Raw genomic sequence first — 23768 nt, 5'->3', positions numbered from 1 at the left:
TGTGTCTGCTCCCTGCCTCTGCCGAGTCGTACGGGGGCTGCCCCGAGGCTTTGGGGGTCACGGGAGGCGATGGGTCAGGACGCGATGAGACGGGACGGGATTGGGTGGGACGGGAGGTGGTGGGATAGGATGGGATGGCATGGGATGGGGCAGGAGGTGGTGGGATGGGAGGCGATGGGATGGGATGGGGTGGGATGGGATGGGATGGGAGGTGATGGGAGGGGTGGGATGCTGCCTTTGGCACCCCGCTGCCCCACTTAGCAGAGAAATAACCTTCCTGAAGCCGGGAAGGTGGAAATGGGCTGGGGGACGCTCTGATTGATCGCCCGCTCCTGCCAACTTCATTTCCTTGTTCCTCACTGGGTTTGTGAAAACAAATTGCAGCTGCTTGGCTCCCCCCGGGCTGCCCTGGCCCCATAGTCCCCCACCATGGCCCTCGCCTTGGTTCCTGGGCATGGTGTGGCTTGGGGAGGAGGAGGAGGAGGCCGAAGGCAGAGGGATGGCAGGGCCGGTGAGGAACAGCATCCATGGCGCTCTGCACCCCGTGCTTTGCTCTTGGCTGGAATGGGAGCTGGTTTTTTTTTTTTTTTTTTGGAAAAAGGGATGCAGCTGCCCTCTGGCAGTGCTGCGGTTTTCTGCTGGAGCTGCCTCCCCGGCTGGATCCATGGGCAATTAAGAAAAAGTCTTCTTTCTTCTTGCTCGTGGCTGGTTTGAAGTCTGCCTGTGTCACCCTGGATGAGCCGGCTCCTTTCCGCGTCAGCCGGTTCCAGGGCTGGCCGGGAGATCCTCCCGCAGCTGCCGCGCTTCCCGGTGCTTTATTCCTTGACAAGAGCCAGATTTCTGGACGGGACGGAACAGCCCGTGCCTGGCTGGTGCTGGCCGCGGCGCTGGCGCTGCCCGATTTACACGCTCAGTTTAACAGGTCGTGGCAAAGGAGCGGGCGGGTCGGGGTGTCCGTCGCTCCCTGCCCCAAGCTGCGTCCCCTCAAGCGTGGCTGTTGGGTGTCACCCCAGAGCGGCTGCCTTTCAGCAGCACCGGCGCTGGGAAATGGAGGAATTTGTTATCGGCTCCGCATCGTGTTGGTGCGTCGCGATGCCTGAGCGATTCGTCTGCCCTGTGCAGTGGGCACCCCCCATCTTCATCTGGGGAAACTGAGGCACGGAGACCTGGTAGGCAGCCCAGGGCGCGGCGTCTTTATCGCTGTCCGAGGAGATGCCGAGGGCTGGATCCTGTCTTGGTGCTGGGCCAGATCCCGCGGTCCTGGGACAGGGGCTGCAGCTCGCTCTGCTCCGACGCTGAGGTCTGACTGTCCCCGCTCAGCCCCTGCAGCACTTTACGCTCTCCCTAATTAAAAGCTGCCGTCCAAACGGCTCGATGATGGAAATTCTAATTAAATCAATTCCATCTTGTCGGTGAACCAGAGGTTTGCATAAGATATGCATGAAATTAATAATTACGGTTGGAGGATTAGCTGCCTCCGACCCTGTTTCTGGCGTGGGGGGGACGTTGCTGCAGGTTGGGGCTGCTTCTGGATGATGCTGACTCTGGTTTTTCAGTCCAAAATAAGGGAGGAAGGCAGTTTTACCCCCTGCCCTGGCGTTATTCCTCACTTTTGGTGGGATGAGGGAGCCTTGGGGTGCAGGAGAGCTGATCCTGCTGATTTCCCCGTGCTCTTTACCCCAGGCTGGAGATGAGCCAGGCGAGGTACCACCCGTGCCCAGCTGGGACAGGTTTCCAGCTTCCCCTCCCCACCACATCCCTCTTCTTTCGAAGAACCTTGAATTCCCTGCCTGCATTTTGCTGTCATGGACCTAAAAGGACTTTTGTCTTTTATCTGAGAAAATAGCTGGCGCCAGGAGCTGGGCTATTGTAGACCAGGAGATCAAAAAGACAGAGGGGGGGAAAGGCAGAAGTCGTTTGTGAAACGGTCATTTGGGAACTGGTATTTTATTTTCGCTTCCATCCGAGGCAGAGAAGCGAAAGAGAAAAGCTCCTTCCATTTGTTTATTAAAACACAGCTCCCAGTTTGCAGCCTGCAGATCAACAGGTATTTCCTAGGCTTTGTTTTCCAGCTTCGAGCAGGATGGGCAGCCCGGGTGTTAAACCCAGATGTGTCCTGCACATCTGGGCTTGGATGGGATGCAGGGAGTAGCTGGGAAGTCTCCATCACCAGCGCCCCGCTGGGAAGGCAGGGATGTATTTAACCTAAACCACTTTGCAGAGAAAAAAAAAAAAAAATCATTGGGAAGGGATGCTCGGGAAAGGCAGGGTTGCGTTCCTGCCCCCAAATCTCCTTTTCCGTGGGCATGGCTGCTTCCCAAGCCCACTTGCCCTCATTGCCTCCGCCCCGTGCCCCCGTCTCCATCCCTTGGCCAGCGGCGCTGCAGGGAGGGGGCAAGGAGAGCCGGCGTGGAGCGGCCCCCCCGTTCCATCCCCAGGATGAATGATTCCCAGGCGAGCGCCTCGCCCGCCGAGCAGAATTTTAATCGAGTCTCATGCACCCGGTCACAGATACCCGACGAGCGGATCGCAGCCCCTCGGAACGGAGCACAAAGCAGATTGTCACCGCGAGTAATCCTATTTGTGCCTTGATAAAGATTCCTCCCTTTCCCTCTCCCACTCTTTCTCCATCTCTCGATTTTTTTTTTTTTTTTCATCTTTTATTTTGCAGGTAGGTGGAAGGGTGGCTGCTCCTTTCCAGGGGCCTTTTAGCATTCAGGCGGAGTTGTGGGTTTATAACACCGGTATCGCGTTTAATAGAGAGACAGAGAGGGGAAGAGAACGGAGAAACAAAGGAGAAACCGTGAGATGCAGCCTGGGAGCAAGGGCGGAGGAGGATGGGGTGGGTTGTGGGGGCCGGGGGGGTTGGCGGACCCAGGATGCTCCGGTGTGAGTCCCCCCACCCTTGGTCTGCTGCTACCCATGGGGGCTTCTTCCAGCCTTGGGGTTTGGATAATGGGATGGGATGGGGTAGCACCAATATTTAACCGCAGAGCTGCAGGGGTGAAGCACCGCCGTTGACGAGCAGGCACCCAAATTTCAGGCTGGGTCTTATCGCACAAACCAGGATCCCTACAGAGCTCAAATATCTCCCCCGTCCCCTCCAGGCCCACCCAGGTGTCTCAGCTGCTGGGAATTGGCTAATTGCTTAATGGGGAGGGGTGATGGGTGAGGCTGAAGGCAGCCTGAGCTGATTTAGGCACCCAGCATCACCCAGGTGCCTGCTGCGCCCGGAGGGCTACTGGGATCTGTGGCAGTGCCCTGTGGCTCCCGCAAGAGGTGATTATTGAATTATTCCTGGGACAGAGGGGAGCAGGAGAGGGGGAAAGTCCTCTAAGGGCTGGTGATCGCTGCTCTGCTCCCGCTTGCTCCCAAGGCATGGGCTGGTGTGGGACGGCGATGCCGGTGGGGAGAACCTGGGCTTGATAATTTAATAAGCCTTTAACATCTTCAAGGTAAATTAAGGCCTGCGGTGTGTTTTGGAGGTGTAAGGTGCTGTGTAAGTGTTGAGCATCGCGTCATCCTGCAGTGCTAAATCGTTGTAACGTGCTGGGCAAGGTGTGGCGGCTCCAGTTAATTTAAATGGTTTATTTGTGGCTCGGGTGGACAGGACCTGGCGTGGTGGGGTCGGATCTGTTCTTCCTGGGGCAGGAAGCCAAAGGGAGAGAGCAAGGTTTTCTCTTTGGCCTCTCCCATTCTGATGCTCAGGAAACCCTTCTGGGGTCCTGCTGGGTGTCCCTGAGCTTCAGGTGGTTCCCGAGCCCAGACATCTCCCAGGGCTAGGCCAGCCTTGGCTGGTACCTGCTCTCCCCGGGTGGTGCTGGTCCCCTTCGCCCGGGCAGCACCCAGGGGCTCCCGCAGCTGTGGGTGCTTCTGAGGGCAGAAACGTAAAGCAGCAGCTCTGCCCTTCCTGGTGGTTTTATCTTCCCGTGCTTCCCAGACGCTGGTTTAGACTGGTCTGGAGGGCACAGAGATGTGTGTCCTGACGTGGGTTGGGGGGTTTTGTGTCTCCCGTATGCAATTATGGATGGAAATTGCCAGATCCAAGACTTTGCGTTGCTACCGAGACCAGCAGAGCTGATCACCATGGTGGTCTCCCCTCCGTGAGTTACTGGTCCCGGGTGCTGTGGAGCATCCCACGTCTGTCTGGTGGCATCTGCTCCCATCCAACCCATAGTTTTCCTTGGTTTCCACCTCTGTTTCCTCCAGAGCAGGGCTTTTGGGAGCATGGGCAAGGCGAGGACATCGCAGTGGGGCTGAGATCGCCTCTTTCTCTGATTTTTTTTGTCTTTCTCCATCCCAGATCCCCCAGATCAGCTATGCCTCCACCGCGCCAGACCTCAGTGACAACAGCCGCTACGACTTCTTCTCCCGCGTTGTCCCGTCCGACACCTACCAGGCCCAAGCCATGGTGGACATCGTCAAAGCCCTCAAGTGGAACTACGTCTCTACCTTGGCCTCCGAGGGCAGCTATGGCGAAAGCGGCGTGGAGGCCTTCATCCAGAAGTCCAGGGAGGATGGTGAGCGGGTTTCCCCCAGGACGGGGGCTTGGTGTGGACTTTGGAGCGGCCAGAGCTGGAGGAGAAAAGGCAGTGGATGGGGATGGAGGGATGTGTTTGGTTGAGCTTCTTGGCTTGAGCTGGGATGGTGTTGTGGTGCATGAGCAGGGGTAGATGGCGCGGTTTGGGGCACAATCCTGGGGCGGTGTGGGTTTTGGGGCTGCCCTGCTGATTGCAAGGACAACGTGGTGTCCAGCAAGGGTCCAGGCCCTCCAGCAAGGATCGGGACCAGCAATCCCAAGCTGCTTTATTGCTGCCAGCTCCTTTCAGAAAGCATCTGGAGATCCCGTTCCCTGCTCATCAGAAGAGCTCTCAGATCTGCTGGGTTGATGGCTGCTGCGCCGGTCTCACCCCCTCCCTCCACCGCGCTGGGCACCTTCCAGAAGAAAAAACTTTTACAAATGCTCCCAGGTTTTAATAGAAAATAAAGTTGGCACCAACGAGCGCTTCGCCCAGTTTTAGTGGAATTATCCCCGAGGGCAGGTGCTTTAACTTGTCTGTAGGCTTTGGACAGGCGGAAAGTCCGTGCTCAGCAAAACTCTTTGGGAGGATTTGTCTGGAGCCAGAAAGTGTTTTGCTGACAGGAGCGCTGGGATGCTTAGGGGGGATTAGCAGCCTCGCGAGCGGCGGAGGAGCTCGCGGGTACCCGCTGGCGGCCGAGCATCCGTCCCAGGAGCGGCTGGGGCGGGCGAGGACCCTTGCGCGTTGCTGTTGCGGGTGTTATTACCGAGATGCCGTGGAGGGACCGGCGTCCCTCGTGGCTCCGGCATCGCTTCACCTGCGCGGCATTGCGTGCGCGGGGTGAGCCGGGAGCTAAAGAGTGTTTTCCGAGGCAGCTAAAACCCCGCGGCGCGCGGGCTGCTGCCTATTACTGGCTTATCTGTAGCTGAATGGCACATTAAGTTCTGGCAAAATCGGCGGGGCACCGGCCTATGTGGAGCTAGTCAAACTGTGTTATGGCCTTATAAATGGATAAAGGGAATAAAAACTTCTAGGTGACGAGCTCCTAATCAAAGCCCTATAAATAGGAACAGCGTTAATTCCGTCTCGCGCTGCGCGCACCCTGGCACCGGGAGCCGGCTGCGCTTTTAATATGCGGAGGAACCCATCTGGGGATTCAACCTGGAAGCTGCTCTTCAGGATTTTTAACTTGAAAAGCAGAATATTTTCACGGGGCTGAGGTTTTTGCAAAGATGAGCGTGTGGGGATGCTTCGGAGTAGGTGGGTGTGACGCTTGTTGTACGGCGGGGCATTCAGGACCCCGTTCACGGCTTCACCCCTGACCCTGCCCGGGGTTATAAATCCCAACAGCAGCCTCGTCTGCTTGGTGGTGATAACGAGATTCTCATCTGACTGCAGGAGGAATGAGGGAGAGCAGCTTTTTGTGGGGTTGGGGAACCATTTTGCCTTATCTTAAGCGTTTTTCCACCCCAAAAAGAGAGTTTCCTCACCCACATTGAGCCGGCAGGTCCTGCCTGGTGGGATGCCTGGGGCAGGGCTGATGGGACCACTGGGTGACGCGGGGAGGTGATTGTGGGTTAAGCTGCTTCGTTAGCCCATGCCTGGCCCCGTTGCGCTCTTATCCTGTGGCAAGCGCGGCCTGAGGATGTTCTGCCACCCCGACCCGGCTCGCTGCTCCTATGGGGGGGTCCAGATGCCGGGAGGAGTGGGTTGATGCGCTCCTCCTGGCTCCTCCTCCACCAACCACCAGTAAGGAGCGGTTGTCGGGACTGGTCCCACTGCAGCGTGATCACCACTTCTTCGAGATACCTGTGGTTACCGTGAATTCCTGTAACCAGATGGTTAACGATATGCCGGTGTAATTGCAGAGTAAACGAGCGTACCCGGAGCCGAAATGCCGGCGTATTAATCCAGGGCTGAGGCAGTCCTGTAATTTGTGTATCCGCATAACCCGACGATTATGTGCATTAGTGATAATTTAGTTATCAAACAGCATAATTCCACTGTAATTGCGCTGTAACAGCGGCGTAAGCGCAGCCCAGGCGTTATCAGCAGTAACACCGCTTCCCCGCTCACGCCGTGGGAATGTGCTGATGTGTAAGAGTCGCCGTACGCCAGCCCGAGCGCGGGGTCCCGGGCAGGCGGCTGGCCCTTGGGTGCTGGGGTGGGCTCCGCGCTGCTCCCATGGAGGGAGCACCGGGGGTTGGCCTCGCTCCTCTACCTGGGCTGGGCAACTCCGCAGCCAGGAAAACAGTGCGATTGGACCAGGAATCTACTTTTTCTTTTTCTTTTTTCCTTCTCCTTTATTATTATTATTTATTTTACATCTCCGAGCCTTGCACCCTGTGGTGGCAACCGCAAGGCTGGAAGGCGAGCCGGGCTGTGCCTGCTTTGCCTTTCCTGTCTTACCCCATAAACAGGGACCAGAAGGCTTTACGCCAGTGCGGAGTCACTGGGATTGGTGAAGGATCAGCCCCCTTATTTTTTTTTAGCCTGTTTGTGCATGCTCCCATTTGCACTTCTCCATCAGCGCGAGGGGTCTTGCGACGAGGACGTCAAAGGGACGGCTGGCTCAGGACCTGGCCTCTGCCCAGGGCTCACCAGCAGTTTGTCAAGCGGCGGAGTTCACCCGCGCCGGGGAACTTGTGCTGGCGAGAAGAGCTAGGGATCGGGGTGAGCATCTCCCCGCGCTCCGCTTCATTTCTCATGCCGAGCCCGCGTCTTCAGAGTCGGTTTTTATTTCCATCAGGCAGTAACGCTCATTGCTGTAGTTAGCAGTTAGCATTCAAGCTGTTTGCTTTCCCGTGCGTTACCAACTTGACCTTCAGCTGCGATTTCTAGCCAAGCCTCGCGTTAAAGCCGTCGCAGCGGGAAGCGTTTCCGCTCGAGGCGCGGACCAACCCCCTCTGCCAGCGAGGGGGGAACAGACTCGCCCTGGGGACAATTTATTCTTGCAAGAGGGTCTGGCCTTGGGCTCTCCAGGCAGACTGACCTGGCAGTCAGGTCTATATGTCGATATTTTTTTATATTGTAATTACTCTGGCAATTATGCCATTGACCCTTGGCGATTGCTGGTGGTTGCACCGATGGCTGGATGCTCCTCGTTCATTACAGCGATTTTTTTTTTTTTTTTTTTTTTTTTTTTTTGAATGCTAGCATTTCAGAGATGTTGTATCTACAAAGGATGAATGTTCTTTGGCCATTTTTAAGCCCCCCAAAGCATCCTGCTCCCACAAAGCGTTGTTTTAGTTGACAGACAGACCCATCCGCCGTCCTCCGCTTCTGCGTTGCGTTGACGTCCCCGCCGTCGCCGAGCTCTCGGAGATGAGCAATGAGGTTGATGTTTGTGTAATTCAGCTGGTGAGCGCGGCGCGTTATGCCACGCGTCGTAGTGCGCAGCGCGTGGTTTCGTGAAGAGGGCAATATTTCCAGCCAAACGCAAGGCTCCTTAGCCGTGTGTCGGGATCAGTTGTACACTGCCGTTTCCCCCACTCTATTGTTTCATCCTTCACTGAGTTTTCTATATTTCCAGTTAAGAGGCTGATATGTGTTTGCGATGCGGTTGCTCGTCCCCATGTGACATCCTTGGCTGTCTCTTTCTGGTTTGAGCCGCGTTCATTACTTTTGGTTGATGCATCAGGATGTCACCCCCAAAGAGCTGCTCCCAAGTCTTCAGGCGGAAGCGAGCGTCGAACGCGGCTTTACAGCGGATTTGTACGTGCAAACCTGCAGGCTGCCAATCCTGGTTATTTGTCGGCCCAGGGGATCGTCCCATCCTGCGGATGCTGGGATGGACAGGAGGATGCTGGTGGGTACCTGCCCCTGGTGCATCCAGCTCCCTTCCATCCCCGAGGACAGCCTTTCCTGCGCGGTCGGCGCTTGATTACCGCTGTGATTTGCTGCCAGCATCTTGGCTCCCCAGCCAAATCTTCCCGTTCAGCAGCAAGCACAGAGCTGGATGCTTTTTCATGGTACGGTGCCTGGAGGGTCCCCGCTCTGCGGGAAGGGTGGGTTTTGGGTGAATCTTTTCCTGCAGGTGATTTTTGGCCGCTGACACTGAGGGTGGTGGCTCCTCTTTCCCCTGTGGGAGCATATTCTTTCACAGCATGGCTCGGGAAGGGTCCCTGGCACCTGTGGATCAAAATCACGGCTACACCCATCCCCTAAGTTTCTGTGCTGGTCTCTGTCATCCCACCCCCTGCCCAAATATCAGCACCAGCTCTTCCTGGATGCCACACCTCGTTGCGGTGGTTGGGGCAGCTGGAGGGACAGCTCTTTGCTGCCATCGCCACTTTGGGTCCTGAAACCCTTAACAGCTCCTCGGAGGCAGAAACCACATTTCCTGAGTTATCTTCCTATTTCTTTCCCCTCGCTGCTGCTTTTCTTTTGCTGCTGCCAACCCTGTGCACCCCAATACAGCCTGAAGAGAGGCGTGCCTCAGTTTCCTCACCTAAAAACCTTCCCTGCCCTCAAGCTGTTTGCTGGAGGATGCAAAGTGTCCTCCAGGCTGGGACTGGGGAGAGCTAGAGCTGACCTGGGAAAAACCAGAGCTGAACTGGGGCTGTTGGGCTGGGAAACGCTCCCTCCAGCCCTGGGGCTGGCTCCATTTGCTGGCTGAAATCTGCTTGTAAATAATGCTGTCCTCACCTCTTGACACCGTTTACGCATCTCGCCGTGGAAGCAGGGCGGGAGGCGAGCGGGGCCGGACGGGGACGAGCTATTAGTTGTGGTCGAGGCTGGCCCGTGGGCTTTGGAGGCAACCTGAGTCGATATCTTGCTCTTTAATATTTAATATTTTTGCTGTGCATTGGGGTGCTCGTGGGCTGGTGACCTGGGCTGGGTCGTGCCAGCGGCTCCCCGGAGCTCCCGGCGAGTTTGGTCTGAGACAGGTTGCGACTGGAGACGCAGCGCTGTGGGAGTGGTGAAGCAGAGAGCACGTGTGTTTTCCGTAACGGGGGCTTGGGTGAGGTGGGATGAGCTAAATTATTGTGATAAACGAGTGGAAAAACTGGCTTTGCTTTCAGGACTCCTCTGGGGCTTCAAGCCCCAGCTCCTGGAGCCGCGTGATGCCGAGAATAAACTCAAGCATCCGGCTGCAGCGTGATGCTCCCTTTACAGAGCAGTGGATGGGTGAAGGACTGCAAAGTCTTGCTATAAACTTCCTCCGGAATCCTGGAATCTCCTGGCTCTTCCCAGTTCAGGGCTGGAGCAGGGCGAGGGGGTGGGAGATGCGGCCCAGAGGGGCAGCTTGCCCGCAGAGGGGCTGGACTCACTGCTTGGGTCTTCAGAAGATCCTCACCGTGATGTTATTTCCTACATGAGAAACCTGAATTTTCTGCTCCCCAGGGCTGTAAGTTTGACCTGAAGATTTGCTTTCCCCCACCCCTTTCTTCTCCCCATTGCAAATTCCTTAATTACTGGTTTAGCCCAGCGATGCAGGCAGTTGAAAAGCTGGCGCAAATTGCTCAGATTTATAACGTCTGATGAGATTTCAAACCACTGAAGAGCAGCATTTGAACCAGTGCCAGGGACGAGGCAGGTGACAGGTGCCAGGAGCCGCCGGTGATGGGGACGCACGACGCAGAACCCGGCACGAGCAGGAAGGATCCGCCACCCCCAAAATGGGACCGGGCTGCAAAACCATGGAGATTGGGGAGCTGCCGTCGCTCCCCTCCTCGCGTTCCCAGCGGGGAAGGGGTGAGATGCCCGCCTTGCAGTGAAGTGCAGGAGCTGCGAGCTGGGATGTGGCCGCACCAAGGGACGCGTTGGGGCCGGTTTTGGGTGACGAAGGCGGGTTGGTGCCCACAGGCACACCCGAGCTGGTAGCGAAGGCGCTTTGCCAGCAGCAGGACTGGGAGCGGTGGGACGTCGCAGGCTCCGTGCCGGATAATCCAGGTCATTTGGGCTCTGCCGTCATCCCCCGGCTCGTGCTCTGGCACCGGGCCGTTTCCCCGTCGCACCGCTCTCCCCAGCCCAGCTTGTGCGCGGGTACCTGCGGGATGTAGGGAGCCCTCCCCAAATCGCAGAGCCACTTGTTGCTGCAGTGTTGAGGATGGATGGATGGACAGACGGACGGTGCCAGCCCTGGCCCTGTGCAGTGCATCCCATGCTCCCCAGTTAGACCACAGCGTACCGGTCTCACGATGGCACGGGAGTGCAGAGCTGTGTCCCTGATGACTTCTCTAACGAGCTGGTTGCTGGAGGCTTTGAAGTGACATGAATAATGAATCCTGGGGCAGGAGAGCAGCCTGCCTGCTCCCAATTAAGACTCTGGGCTTGGGAATCTCATTCCAACGGCTGGGGTTTGGGAAGGGAGGCCGGGAACACGCAGGGGAGCCGAGCAGGTGCCGCTTGCGGAAGCCCGATCCTCACCCAGGGCTGCCCTGGGGAGCACGTTGTGACAGAGGAGGGGTGACATGACTGTCACTGTTCCCAGCGCGGCTGAGCCGGACCCCCCCATCTCCGACGCGCCGTGCCCCTGCGCACCCAGCGCTTGGCAGCCGCCGGCTCTGCGGGGAGCCACGGCGGAGCGCTCCCTGATTGATGGCGTACGTTAGCGACGGCGAAAGCTTATTATCCACCTGCAATCAAGAGGCCACTTCAGCGTGGCGCTTCCCGGCGCAGCTGTGCTCCCGCTGAGCCCGTAATGGCGGAGATTAAACCCTGACCTGTGTTTGACAACACGCGTTAACCCCGCCTCGACAAGGGGAGTCCCCGAGGTCCCCGGCGAGCGGCCGGCAGAGCCGTGAGGAGGCCGAGGTCCCGCCGGGCCGGGGGTGATGGCGGTGGGAAGGATACGGCCGCGGGGTCGAGGTTGGCGCAGGCAGCGGTTTGGTCCCAGAGGGCTTTGCCGGGATGGGGGGGATGCGCTCACGAGCGAGCTTTGTGTGGCTGGAATGGGGGAACGGGGCTGTTGGGTGCAGATCCTCGTGGTTTTGCCCCTTGGGCCAAGGTGGGACGTGGGTGCAGGCCGGCCTGGCTCTCCTGGCTGCAGGGTGGGTTGAAAATTAGCCCTGTGGCAAACCCTTCCCTTTGCAGAGCCGCTCTTGCTGCCCATCCTGTTGTTTTTTTTATTTTTTTATTTTTTTCCCCTTTTTCCCTGACGAGCATCTGTGCCAAGACCCACCTGGGTGGGACGGGGCAGCCACCGCTCATTAACCAGGGCGAGCTCGTTATGGTGAGCTCTGGAAGGTGGCAGTGCCAGGCACGCTTGGCCGTCTCCCATAATTATGTGCCCACCATTGCACTCTCCTTGTCTCTGCTTCCCCGGATGCGGGCACTGAAGATCTCATCCTCAGCCCTTCCCAGCACCTCCCTGGACGGCCACTGCTGCGGGGGGCTCGGGCCGGGAGCCAAAAGCAGCTCCGGGTGCTCCCGGACCTTGGGGCTGCAGCTCTGGGAGCCTGGCTGCTGCCCCAGCCCGTGGGACGTTTGGAAATGGGCTCAGGATGGGTTTTCCAGGCTGGTTCTTGCTGCAGGCGCCCTGCATCCTGCGCTGCCACGCGTCTCGTCTCACCTGAGCATCCTCAAATGGGGGCCTGCCTCCAAACTGCCCCCAGCAGCTGGTTGTGGGATGATGCCCCCGTCCTGGAGGCTTTCCCCACTATTCCTGCTCTTCTCCGGCCCTTTCGCAAAGCTGGAGGAGGAAAGGGGTCCCCGTTCCTCACCCCCTGCCTTCCCCTGGAGTCAGAGCCTGGCCCGAGTTGGGGAGCGATGCTGCGCCGTCCCTCCGGAGGAGGGAGAGCGGCCGCCGCCACCTCTTCGCTTAGATTTCTAGCTTTAATGGAGTGTTTGGGCTAAATGGATTTTTTTTTTTTTGTGCGGGGGCAGCAGGAGCATCGCTTGGCAAATCCCCCTGCCCGCCGCAGCGCGCGGGGGCCGTGAATAACGCAGGCGCTGAGCCTGGGCTGCTGGGGATGAGCAGGGCTGCCCCCAAACACGCAGCTCTGCCCCCCCCAGCCACCACCCCTGACCTCTTCTTTTTTCATTAGTTAGACGATTTCATTAATTAAGGAGATAAAAATGTTAAGCGGTGTTGCCAGCATCAGCGCAAGGGCTGGAGGACGGTGCTGGGGAACGTGGGGGTCCCAGGTCCTTTGGGGGCTTTTGCCTGGACTGGGTTTGTTATTTTTAAGCCTGGAGAGCCTGATGAGCTGTGGTGATCTGCTCGTTAATAAGGTCCTCGTTATGTCCTAATCGCCCGCATCCCTTTTTTGTGACGTTCTTTGTTAGTTGGATTTAGCGGCGCTGCCGAGTAACTTGGTCATTTCTGAATTGCCATTGATTTAGTCTCGCCTCTTATTTATTTTGCTTAGTTTGTTTTATTTATTTTGTTTTATTTATTTTGTTTATTTACAGGCCCATCTCCTCTCCCACCCGCTCTTCCCACATGTGCCCACGTGCGCAGGGGTGTGCGTCGTGGCGCGTGTCACGCCGTGCGCCTTCTGGCGCTCGCGCGCATTCGGAGCGGAGCGCGGGCAGCGCGGGAGCCTCGCGGCGTTGGCGCCCGGTGACACGCGGCTGAGCGCTTGTGCCAACCCGGAGCCGTCACTCGCGTGCGCGTGCACCCGCCCGACTCCGCGCCGGGGCTTTTGGAAGGCTCTCGTGTTTGCAAACTGCTGCTTGTGTTGAATTTTCTCCTTTTATTGCCATGGAAACTGTAATTAAGCTGCCCTGGCTCCGTATCGGAGCGGCGTCTCTGGCGGCACAGCCAGTGCCACCCTGGCTTGGCCGGGGGCTCGGCGGTGACCGCGGCCCCGGGCGGGGACGTGCCCGTCCTGCCGGCGCTGCCCGCTGCTGCCCGTCTCGCCTGGCTGATCCGTCTGTCCGGGAGTCTGTTTATCCAACTCCCTCCTCTCCATCCATCTGGCTCCCCATATGGGAAGCAAACAGCAAATTGGCCCAATTTCTCACCGTAGGAAAAAAAAAAAAAACCACAAACCCCCTCTCCGTGGCTGAGCCGCGTGGGCCAGGGCAGGCGATGCTCGCTCGGCCAGAGGATATTTCCTGCGGGATGCTGTTATCCCCGTCCCTGCAGCCCCCCGTTGTCGCATCCTCAGCACCCCTCACACCCCCCCCATCTCTGCTGTTGGGCTGCAAGGGGCCAAATTACCCCAGTTTTCCTCCAGCCCTGTGGGAGGGGGCGAACCCTCCTGTCCCAGAGGGCTCCACCGTGGTGCCTGCCCCCATCCCATCCTCCCCCTGTTCCTCTCCAGGGCCAAAAGCTGGGAAATCGCTCCCTGCCACCGTGTGCTAATTATTCTGACCTTTGCTTAAGTGGGGATCTTTTAGTGGCAGGTGAGGTATCAGCCGTGTCATTTACTATGCAAATTGAGACCATCAATTACATCCAGAGGGTCCCGCACTGTTTAATTTTCTCTGCCATCTCTCTTTTTATTGGCATCTGCAAAAAATGCAGGAGCAAGAGGGCGCTGGCTTTTCGGAGCCGGAGGCTGGGAGCCCAGCGGCTGCGTGTGGGAACTCTTCCCGTTGCCAGCTTCCTCTTGTCTCTTTTAATTTTAATTAGCTGCTTTTGCAATTGCCCGGTGAAAAGCCGGGCTGGGAGCTCGGTTGGTGCCGCAGGGATGGGAATAAAACCTTTTGCGGGGCCGGGCTGCTGTCACGGAGGCGAAAGGCTCGTGCTGGGGCTGCAGCCCGTCGTCCCCGCTTCCCACGGGATGTTTTCACCAGTATGTGACCACAGAGCCCTTTGCAAAGCCCAGTCCTGGGCTGGGGAGGGGCTGGTGTTTGGAGCTGGCTGGAAAATCCTCTCCGAGCCACCGGGATGGGACCGTGTGTCCGTCGGAGGGGACGGGGATGTGATGTGGCTGTGGCTTGAGGTGACAAGTGGAAGGGGGAGATGAGCCATGGAGATTTGGGATGGGAGGGAAGGCAGCACGGAAGGGCTGAGCTGTGAGGGAGAGGAGGTGTGAGGGGAGGGCTCGGGTACCTGTCCCGGGGGGCTGGGTGGTGGGAAGGGGGCTCTGGCGGTGGTGGGCTGTTGAGGTGGCACGGTGTGGAGCCCCTCGCTGTGGCTGGGGTGCAGCTGAGCTGGGGGGAGCCCCCTTTGCCTGTTGTGGGGGGCCAGGGAGCTGTGGGAGAGGGGATGGGGACTCGGGGAGGGGGGGTGTCTCTCAGTGCCCGGGCTCTCTCTGCGCAGGCGGGGTGTGCGTGGCCCAGTCCGTCAAGATCCCGCGGGAGCCCAAGCCGGGAGAGTTCGACAAGATCATCCGCCGCCTCCTGGAGACCTCCCACGCGCGGGCCGTCATCATCTTCGCTAACGAGGACGATATCAGGTGCGGAGGGGTCAGCTTGGCTGGGCGGGGAGGCTGGGGGGGTGGGGGGGGAGCAACGCACTGCAGGGCACCCGGATCGTGCCGTCACACCACAGCCGCGCAGGGCTCCAAGGAGGAAAAATCCGCTTTCCGTCGGCTTTGGAAACCCCTGCCGCCGTGACCCGATGGCTCTACGCCGCTCTCGGGCTGGGTCAGGGCCGGCGTGGGGCTGAGCACCGGCCGTGGCAGGATGCGGGCGCCGGTTCTGCTTTGCTGTGCAGCCTCAGCCCCCAGTGTGGAAGAGGAACAGGGCCAGGGGGTCCTTTTGGGGACCCTCCCCGTTGCCTGCTCAGTGGGGCTGGGGACGCAGCCACGCTTGGAGCCACTCTGCAGGTGAAGTGCCGGCTTCCAGCTCCCGTTGTTTACGGAGCACAATGATTCACACGGAACTACCCCTGATTTCCTGAGTATCTAATTTATTAATCAGCAAACATTATGTAAATGTGGGTAAACTGCGGTTTTAAATCAGTTTACATCAGATGTGCAAGCGCTCCGCGTTTCTTTTTTTTCCTTCCTTAATAGAAATGTCCGCAAAGCTGACATTTTCGCGGGCGCGCGCTGAGAAACGGGGGATTTCCCTCGCTGTGTAAACGGTGAGCCCCCTTAACGGGGGTTTGTAAACATCTACCCATCCAAATCGGATTGTGTCCCACGAACGGTGGTTTACGCGCCCCCGCCTCGCGGGTTTACGCACACTCCGGACCCTCGTGCCGGCTTGGGCTGCGGAGCCGGGAAGAGGCCGTGCCGAAATGCGGAGCAAGAGGGTCCGGGATGGGTGTCGCTCGAATTGCTGCCTGGCTCAGATCGGGTGTAAATCGCCGATCTCCTGGGAATGTTCTCCATTCATCCCGGGGAGATCCTGCCAGCTGGAGATGCCGCTCGCGCTCGGAGCGGGATGTGGGATCTGCTGACCGGCGCTCGGGGCACGCCGGGATGAGCACGGAGCAGCCAGCACGGCTCCCCGGCTGCTCGCTGGCCCTGCGGCTCCGGGAGCACGCCTGCCTCTTCCCGTCTCGTCTCCGCTCTCGGCTCGATTTGTGTGGGGTTTTTAAATTTTTTTTCCCTTATTACGCGTTTCAAACACCATCTGGACTTGAAATGCTCAGCTCCCGACAGCGAGGGGTGAGTCACAAACCTGCCTCCTCGCCGTGAGGGGGGACAAAGCTGCCCCCACGGGGTCCCCACAGGGCTGGGGACCCACACGAGCCCTCGAGGGGACAGCGAGGAAAAAAAGAGCCCCGAGGGTCGGATCCAGGAAAGCTCCCATCCACCCACTAAGGCCTTCTGAACTGGTTGGCACTGGTGGAGAGCGCAGGCGTGTGTGGCTGAGTCTGGCCACAACGATGGATGCTCGGCAGGATGGATGGCATCTCTAGCTCCCTACTGCTGCCCAGTTGAGCCCGGTAGAGCCCAGTTTAGCTCTGCCCTGGGCACTGGCGGCACTGGCTGGCTCTCTCCCATGGCGTAGCGCACACGCGTGCTCCAGTGCTGCTGCTATTCCTGCTTGCTGCAGCATAACCTCATTTTTTTTTTTTTTTTTTCCTCCTAATCTTGGGTAATTAAGGGGGAAATTCAATTACGAGTCAGCAAATATGCAAATGAGCGGGAGAAGCAGCCTGTGTGCCTGGGCTGGGGAGGGATGGAGGGCGCGGGAGCCGAGCGGCGCAGTTTGCTCTCTTGTATCCGTATGGACCGAGTCATGTATGGTGCTGGGTGCTGACGGGGTGCTCGGAGCCCCGGGGCCAGCAAGCACCAGTGCCTGTTCCTTCTCTCCGCAGAAGGGTGCTGGAGGCAGCCAAGAGGGCGAACCAGACGGGACATTTCATCTGGATGGGCTCGGACAGCTGGGGCTCCAAAATCTCCCCGGTCCTGCACCTGGAGGAGGTGGCCGAGGGCTCTGTCACCATCCTGCCCAAGCGGGTCTCGGTCAAAGGTGGGTTCCCTCAGCCCCCTCCCGGGTCGGCCACCCCCCCCCCTTAACTGCAAGGTGCAATTCTATGATGTTGAGCATCTCTCTGCCATCCCAGAGATTTATCCCCTCCATCCCCTCTTCCCTGGGCAGGTTTCGACCGCTACTTTTCCAGCAGGACGCTGGACAACAACCGCCGAAACATCTGGTTTGCTGAGTTTTGGGAGGAAAACTTCCACTGCAAGCTGAGCCGGCATGCGCTGAAGAAGGGCAGCAGCATCAAGAAGTGCACCAGTAAGAGCTGTGGGGATGCTGGGGGAGAGCTGTGTGTTGTTGTATCACGCAGGGACGTGAAGGTGATGGCAGAGAGCTCAGGGCTCAACCATGTCCTTGTTGCTCTGGAGCTGCCAGCCCAGCTCAAGGCTGCTACATGGCAATGAACGCTCTATGCATGACAGTCTTGGTTGAGTTTTGGGTTGTTTTTTTTTTTTTTTTTCTTTTTTTTGGACTAATTTGGGTGGGAATTTGGGGAAGGCTGGAGAAACACCAGCGCTTCTGCAGCATGGGGAACGCGGGTGATGCAGAGCCGCTGGTCTGCGCGGGTCCTCAGGTGTCTGCTGGGCTCGTGGTGACACTGGCACGCTTCGAAGGGGACAAAAAATGCTTTTGTGCATACCGATGTGCTGTGTGTGATCCGGGAAGCGCGTGGAGCCTGCGTGGTTTGTGCGTGTGTGAAGCCATGGTCCCTCTCACGCACGCTTCTTGCACTTCTCCCTTCCCTTGGCCCCGTCTTCTGCGGGTACAAACCCACCCAGATCTGGGGGATTTGGGGCTGAATGCTGCTTTGCAGCACCTGGACAACCGCCTGTTTCTCATCGTGTGCTTGGCAGAAGCATCGTTGTCCTGCGAAAGGCGTGAAGCCACTGGCGCGTCCTTGCTCCCTCGCGAGCAGCTCCTGCCTCACGTGAGCAGGATGAAAACTGGGATGTTTGCAGAAAAATGAGGCCGATTGGTACCGTGGGGTCAGGATCCGCATTTTGCTTGGTCGGCGTTGAGGCTGTGTCCACAGCGTGCCCGTGCCAGCGGGGAGGGTGCTGCCCAGTGCCCCGTGGGAGGGTGCAGGGATGCCCAGAGTGGGGATAATCACCCCTGGACATGTGCTAGCGCCGTGTTTGCCCACGCCTTGTTGGAAACTGGGATTTTCATGTCATGTTGAGCATCTCTGCCATCCAGAGATTTATCCCCTCCATCCCGTTGTGCTCCGTCTCAACCGAGCCTGATCCCAGGCCCCCTCCTGACCCCTCACTCTGCATTTTTACCCATTTCCAGCTACAAGAGGCTTGTAGGGTTGAGTGCAGTAAACAAGGCAAGCAGGGGATCCGTCTTGCTGACAGCGCTGCTGCCGAGGTGATGGTTGGAGGCTCAAGGAGGTGACATGTTTACTGAGAGATGGGAGAGATTTACTGCCTGCCTGGCACCGGCTGAAGACAGATAATGATGCGGCGGCTCACGGGCTGCGACGTGGCAGGACTTGGGGATGGCTGCACGTCCCCCTGTCCCCTTAGGAGGGACGTCTGTGGAAGCCATGGCGTGCTGGTGGGCAAATGGCCTGGCCGTGCCTGGAAAGTTTGATCATTAAGGGTTTTTTTTCACCCACTTTCACCACTGCAGATGAGAAGGTTGGTGGTTCCACATCCTCCCCTTCCTGTCATTCCCCAAATGTTCAGCTGGTGATTTGGGGACACCTCTCTGTCCCTGCAAGGGCTTTCCAGTGCTGCAGATTCCTGAAGTAGTCTCGTAGGCGTGAGCTTGGTAAGCACCAAGGGCGGGCAGGAAAACTTGCCCGTGGCCATGGCCTTGGATAGCTGAGAGCTCCTCGTCTTTCCTGGTTGCGTCAAAAAATCCCTGGCACGAGGAAATGCATGAGCAGGGCCTGCAAACCGCTGATCTCTTCATCTTCCTAGTGATGTAGCATTTAAACAGCAATATTTCAGGGCTGAGGTATTAGCGGAGGCAGCCGAAACCACAACGTGGCAAATGTCCTAGGAACTGTCTTTGAATTATCTGAATTTGTCAGCAAATGAATTATCTCCTGAATGTTTGCTTGGCTGATAAATGGAGAGGGGAAATAATGCATGATGAAGGAAATAACCTGCCTGTGTGGTTCCACGTGCTCCTGCTTTGCACGGCTCGTGCAAATGTCCTGTTCGGGGCTGTTTGCTAGAGGGACCTGGACTGATGTTCCCCATGGGCTTCAAGTTTGGGTACAGCCCAACATGTACAGAGAAACGCTGACTTTGGCATCCCAAAAACCAAACTGAAAGGTCCCACCACTGAACGGGACAGCTCATGGCTCTCGTTCATGTGTGGGAGAGCTGGGAGGAAGGTGAGGGGTGGGCACCAGGTTTTGGGGCAACTGCTGCTGGCAGCTGCTCACGTTGTCCCTGAGAGCAGCCCTAGCACCCATCAGGAGGTGGGTGCTCCATCCCCAGGCTGTCCTGGGGTCCAGGATCAAGCCAGGACCCATCTCCCAGCTGCTTTTGCAGTAGGATCTCCTCAGCATCCTTCCCCACCGCCGTGCTCCTTCCGCCGGGCTGCGTCCCCATCCCTGCCGGGTTGGGCTGGCCGGGCTCGAAAGGATCCTGGCAGCCGCCGCTTCGTTAATAATTCACACACGTGTGGATGCAGACAGGGAGGTGCTGGGGTGCTGCGAGAGGAGATGGAGGAGCCAATGATAGCGCCAGTTTTGCAGGCTGATGGGGTGCCAAGGGCAGGAGGACGGGCATGGCTCAGGGGTGCATCACCCCCTCTGTCACCCCCACGGGGACTGCAGGATGCTCCCTGGCCCTACGGGCTACTCGTTTTCCAGGAGAGCTAATTAATGGCCTTCGTTTAGCAGGGCTGGATGGGAGCTCTGCTTTGAAGCGGGGCTGGGGATTTCTCTGCACTCACCTCCGCCCAGCCAGGCTGCGGAGAGATGCAGAGCAGCGACGTGGGCGGGGGGGGAAGAGGAGCTTTTATTGGATTTTCCTTCTCTATTTGTGATTCTTCATATTATTTTCCCTTTCTGTTTTGCTTCTCTCCCATCCCTTCTTAGCACAGGGTTGTTTTTTTTTTTTTTTTGTGTGGCACTGGCTGTTTTCCAGCGCAGCGTGCCCCAGCCAGGCCAGTGGGGGAGGATTTGCGCTGCTCGCCGCGTGCTTACGATGATAAAAGGCTCCCGTTGACCAAGCATCTCTCACGGGGATACAGTCCCTGCTCCCTGGATGGGCTCACCCAGCCCAAAACCCCAGCGATGGGTGCTGGGTGCTGCTGCCAGCACCCATGAGATTCAGAGATTCAGAGGTGACACCGTCCCTGTCTCTCTAGAGCAGTGCCGTGAGTGATTTTTGATTAACTCCTGCCAAGCGCTGGCGATGTGATGGGAATTGATGCTGATCCCGTCTCATCCACCGCTGGAGAAGATAGCTCCTCCGAAGGGTGCCCGCGGAGGCTCACCACACACTTGAAAATTAATTAGCAGCCCTGTAGAACGATGCGTGACCCTGCTATCATAATCAGCAGGGTCATGTCCCTTCTGCAGCCCTAATCTACTGCGAGTTTGGCGGAGATTTATTGTCTCCGTGTTGGGAACGAGCCTTGGCTTTCCACTCGGTGTTGCCGGCTCTGTGCACCAGCTTAATTCCGATCTGCAAAAATCAACTGCAGCCTGACCATCAGCCCTGGAGACCTCTGCTTATCTGCAATGGCTCAGCTTCTGCGCCGGAGCCGGCTTCTCCCACTACACCGGGCTGATGCTGCTCGCCGGGGATGCTTGGGAGGAAAATCCGGCTTCCGCAGCCCATGTTGTCGCAGCGGGTGGTGTTTTACTTGCAGGGACCTCTGTGAGGTTTGAGGTGCCTGCTAGGAAGCCGAGGAGCTGGGAAGGGACGAGGGACCTGCGTGTCCCCTGGGCTCAGCAGCCTCTGTGGGGCGGCAGGACAGTGCCGGGGGTGGTGGCAGGGAGGACAGTTTATTACACCCTTTTTTTTTTTTTTTTTAATGGGTAATTATCTTGACAAGACAGAGTGGCTTGTCTGCGCCTTGAGAGATGAACGCAGGGAAGGTCCCGAAGTTGAGGGAGAAGATTAATAGCCCCTGTCGATAACGTGGAAGAAAGGATAACTTGACGGCTTTTGCATGAGTAATCTCCACGCAGTCCAAAAGCATTTTTATAACTTTGAAGGATGGGCTATAAATTCACCTCCTTGATATCATCTTTTCTTGGTGGTCAGTTTGCTATCCGTTTGCTTCAGTGGCTTGTCAGTGGCACATTTTGCTCTCCGTCCCGGCGCAGGAACCCCTGGGCTCATGGCTTTTGGGGACGTTCCCGTTCAGCGGAGATTTGCTCCGCATCCCAAGGCTCCATCCCACCTTCCCACAGTGGGGAGGGAGGAGATCAGCAACCGCTTCTTGCTTGTGCCTTTTCTGTCCCCTGCGGTCGCCCTAAATCCCCACCTCGCATCATCCGTGCACGGTGGAGCCAGAATTAATTTCGGGTACCCTTGGATGGCTTTCTAAGATGCCTCTGCCTCTCCAGAGGATGAAGGCTGTGCTTTCGGCTCCCTGAGGAGCCCTTCTTCCCTTTCGCTCTCACCGAAGGAGCTGTGGCCTGGCGGGGTGCCCGGCTGCACCGCAGAAGTGGTGATGGAGGTGCAGAGGCCGTGGCTCTCCGACGCGGTGTCTCCCCATGGGAGATGCTTTCTTAGCTGTAATTAACGGCGCGCTACATTAATGGGTGTCTTTTGCTAAATGATTAACATGTTTCTCGTCGCATTAAGGGCGGTTATGACAGGAGAGGCAGGCAGCTGTTGCTGGTAATTAACAGATCCTTGAGGATCCTGCAAACTGGGAAGGCTGGAAAGGGCTGTGGGGTCAGAGGGTGACGAGGGCAGCAGGGTGACAGGAGGCTTCGGGAATGAGACAGAGGACATGCAGCCGGTGATGGATACACTGGGCGGGCCTTTGGTAGAGACTGAGCTGGTGGGAGCTCCTGGCAAGACGGAGGTCAGCCCAGGGAGGTGAGGATGGGACGTCGATCACAGCCCAACCCGTGTCCCGCTGGGGATCCTGCGGACCAGGGAGTACAGGGATGTGACATCCCCAGCGCTCTTGGAAGCACAGCTGGGTGCCAACACCCACATTTTCAGAACGACGTTTCAGGGAGGTTTGTTGGCTGTTTCCCCAGTGAATGTGTTTCTTGGCTATGTGTCATCCTCCTCCCGCCCGTAGAGGCCAGCTCGTGTACCCCAAACCAGAAATGTCCCGCAGCAGCAATGTCCCTGCGGTGAACGGCTGGGACGGCAGGGAGATGGCAGCCCCGCTTTCCGTGTACCCACAGACCGAGAGCGGATCGGCCAGGACTCTTCGTACGAGCAGGAGGGCAAGGTTCAGTTTGTCATCGACGCTGTCTACGCCATGGGACACGCTCTGCACAACATGCACAAGAACCTCTGTCCCGGCAAAGTGGGGCTGTGTCCCAGGATGGACCCGGTGGACGGCGTGGAGCTGCTCAAGTACATCCGCAACGTCAACTTCTCAGGTCTGTCCGTCCCCGGGCGGTGGGGAGGAACGGCTCCGTGGGGCTCAGTGTCTCGGGTTGTCCCCCATTACGGGTCACACAGCAGCACCCACAATTTATTTGTGTTCCCACAAATAAACTGTTTGGCACCCACCGCACTGCACATGCTGGGTGCAGAGAGGAGGTGATTTTGCAGCAGATCAGCAGACGAGGGGGTCTGAGCTTCCAGGTCTCTTCAGCTCTCCTCTGGAAATGCGTCTTTTCCTCTGCTCCATCTCCTTAATAAACATTTTCTGTCTTGTCCTCCTTATTACTTCTATTTATCTCCACTCTGTGATCTCCTCTGCAGTGTCTCTTTTATTTATTTTTCCCTCTTGCTTGATTTTTCTCTTCCTTTCATTAGTGTTTATCTACACAGTTCACTTGATTGAACTTCAAAGCTGCTTTCCCCCGGCTTTTTTAAAAAGGAAGCAGTAAACCAGCTGGTGTAACAGCGTCGGGTGCCCAACATCACCCAGAGCTCTGGCTCCTGGGTGAGGTTGGTGGGTTGATACCATGAGGTCCCTGCACCAGCTTGGGTTTGCGGTTGGTTTTCTTTTCCCCAGTTGCTTCCTCCACCCTGTGCCCACGCTGGCATCGTCCCGGCAGCTTGAGGCACTCCCAGCAGTGAGAAACCCCACGCCGAGGGGGAGGCATCAAACCAGAGCCCCCGTCACCCAGGTCACCCCATGTCGCTGAGCTCTCCCTCTCTTGCAGGCATTGCTGGGACTCCCGTGACGTTCAACGAGAACGGAGACGCGCCGGGGCGTTATGACATCTACCAGTACCAGATCAGGAACTCCACTCCCGAGTACAAAGTCATTGGGCAATGGACCGACCACCTCCACCTAAAAGTAAGGCTGGGGGCTGGCTGGTGCCTGTGGTGTGGCCGTGAATGATCCGCCTTGAGGGGAAGGTCCTGCAGATTTCTCCTGCACCTGCTGAGACCATGTAGGGTGTAGCAAACCCGGCTGGGAGCCAGGGGGCCCGTGGGTGCACAGTTAGGCAGCCAGACTTGAGGGGGTCAGAGGGGAGGGTATCCCCTGAGTACACACTTGAGGTTCAGCCATGGTGACCCACTGCCAGTGTCCATGACCGTATCCCACGGGCTCTGGGCATCCAACTTTGCAGCTCTGATAAGGGAAGGAGAAGCCAGAACAGAGCAGAGGGGACTTTCCCAGCAAAGGAGGGACTTTGTTTTGGGTTTCTGGTGTTGAATCTTCCTGAAAGGCTGATGGAGAGCTTCACCACCTCCCTGTCCCCATGCTGAGTAGGGCTGGGATCCTTCACGGGATGTAGTGCTGGGGTGAGGGGCAGGATCTGGGAAACACTGCTGCGAGCAGAGGAGGGGGACATCCCCCCAGGCCCCAGGGATGCTTGCCAGGTGCCCAGTTCGAGTGCCAGTG

The 23768-nt window shown here is 57.7% G+C and overlaps 1 protein-coding gene across 1 annotated transcript in view; it reads left to right on the top strand.

The window, feature by feature from the left end:
• Positions 1-23768, top strand: part of GRM4 (glutamate metabotropic receptor 4) — a 45760-nt gene that overhangs the window by 11406 nt on the left and 10586 nt on the right. Inside the window, exons 3-8 of the mRNA XM_086765666.1 lie at positions 4304-4520; positions 14680-14815; positions 16633-16787; positions 16917-17057; positions 22144-22344; positions 23080-23216. Of these exons, the coding sequence (XP_086621792.1) occupies positions 4304-4520; positions 14680-14815; positions 16633-16787; positions 16917-17057; positions 22144-22344; positions 23080-23216 (987 nt within the window). The remainder of the gene's footprint in view (positions 1-4303; positions 4521-14679; positions 14816-16632; positions 16788-16916; positions 17058-22143; positions 22345-23079; positions 23217-23768) is intronic.

Source organism: Chlamydotis macqueenii, chromosome 23, assembly GCF_036417535.1.
Source record: "Chlamydotis macqueenii isolate bChlMac1 chromosome 23, bChlMac1.mat, whole genome shotgun sequence".
Taxonomy (NCBI): domain Eukaryota; kingdom Metazoa; phylum Chordata; class Aves; order Otidiformes; family Otididae; genus Chlamydotis; species Chlamydotis macqueenii.
Note: the sequence above shows the minus strand (reverse complement) of the source record. Positions and strands in the feature narration are given on the sequence as shown.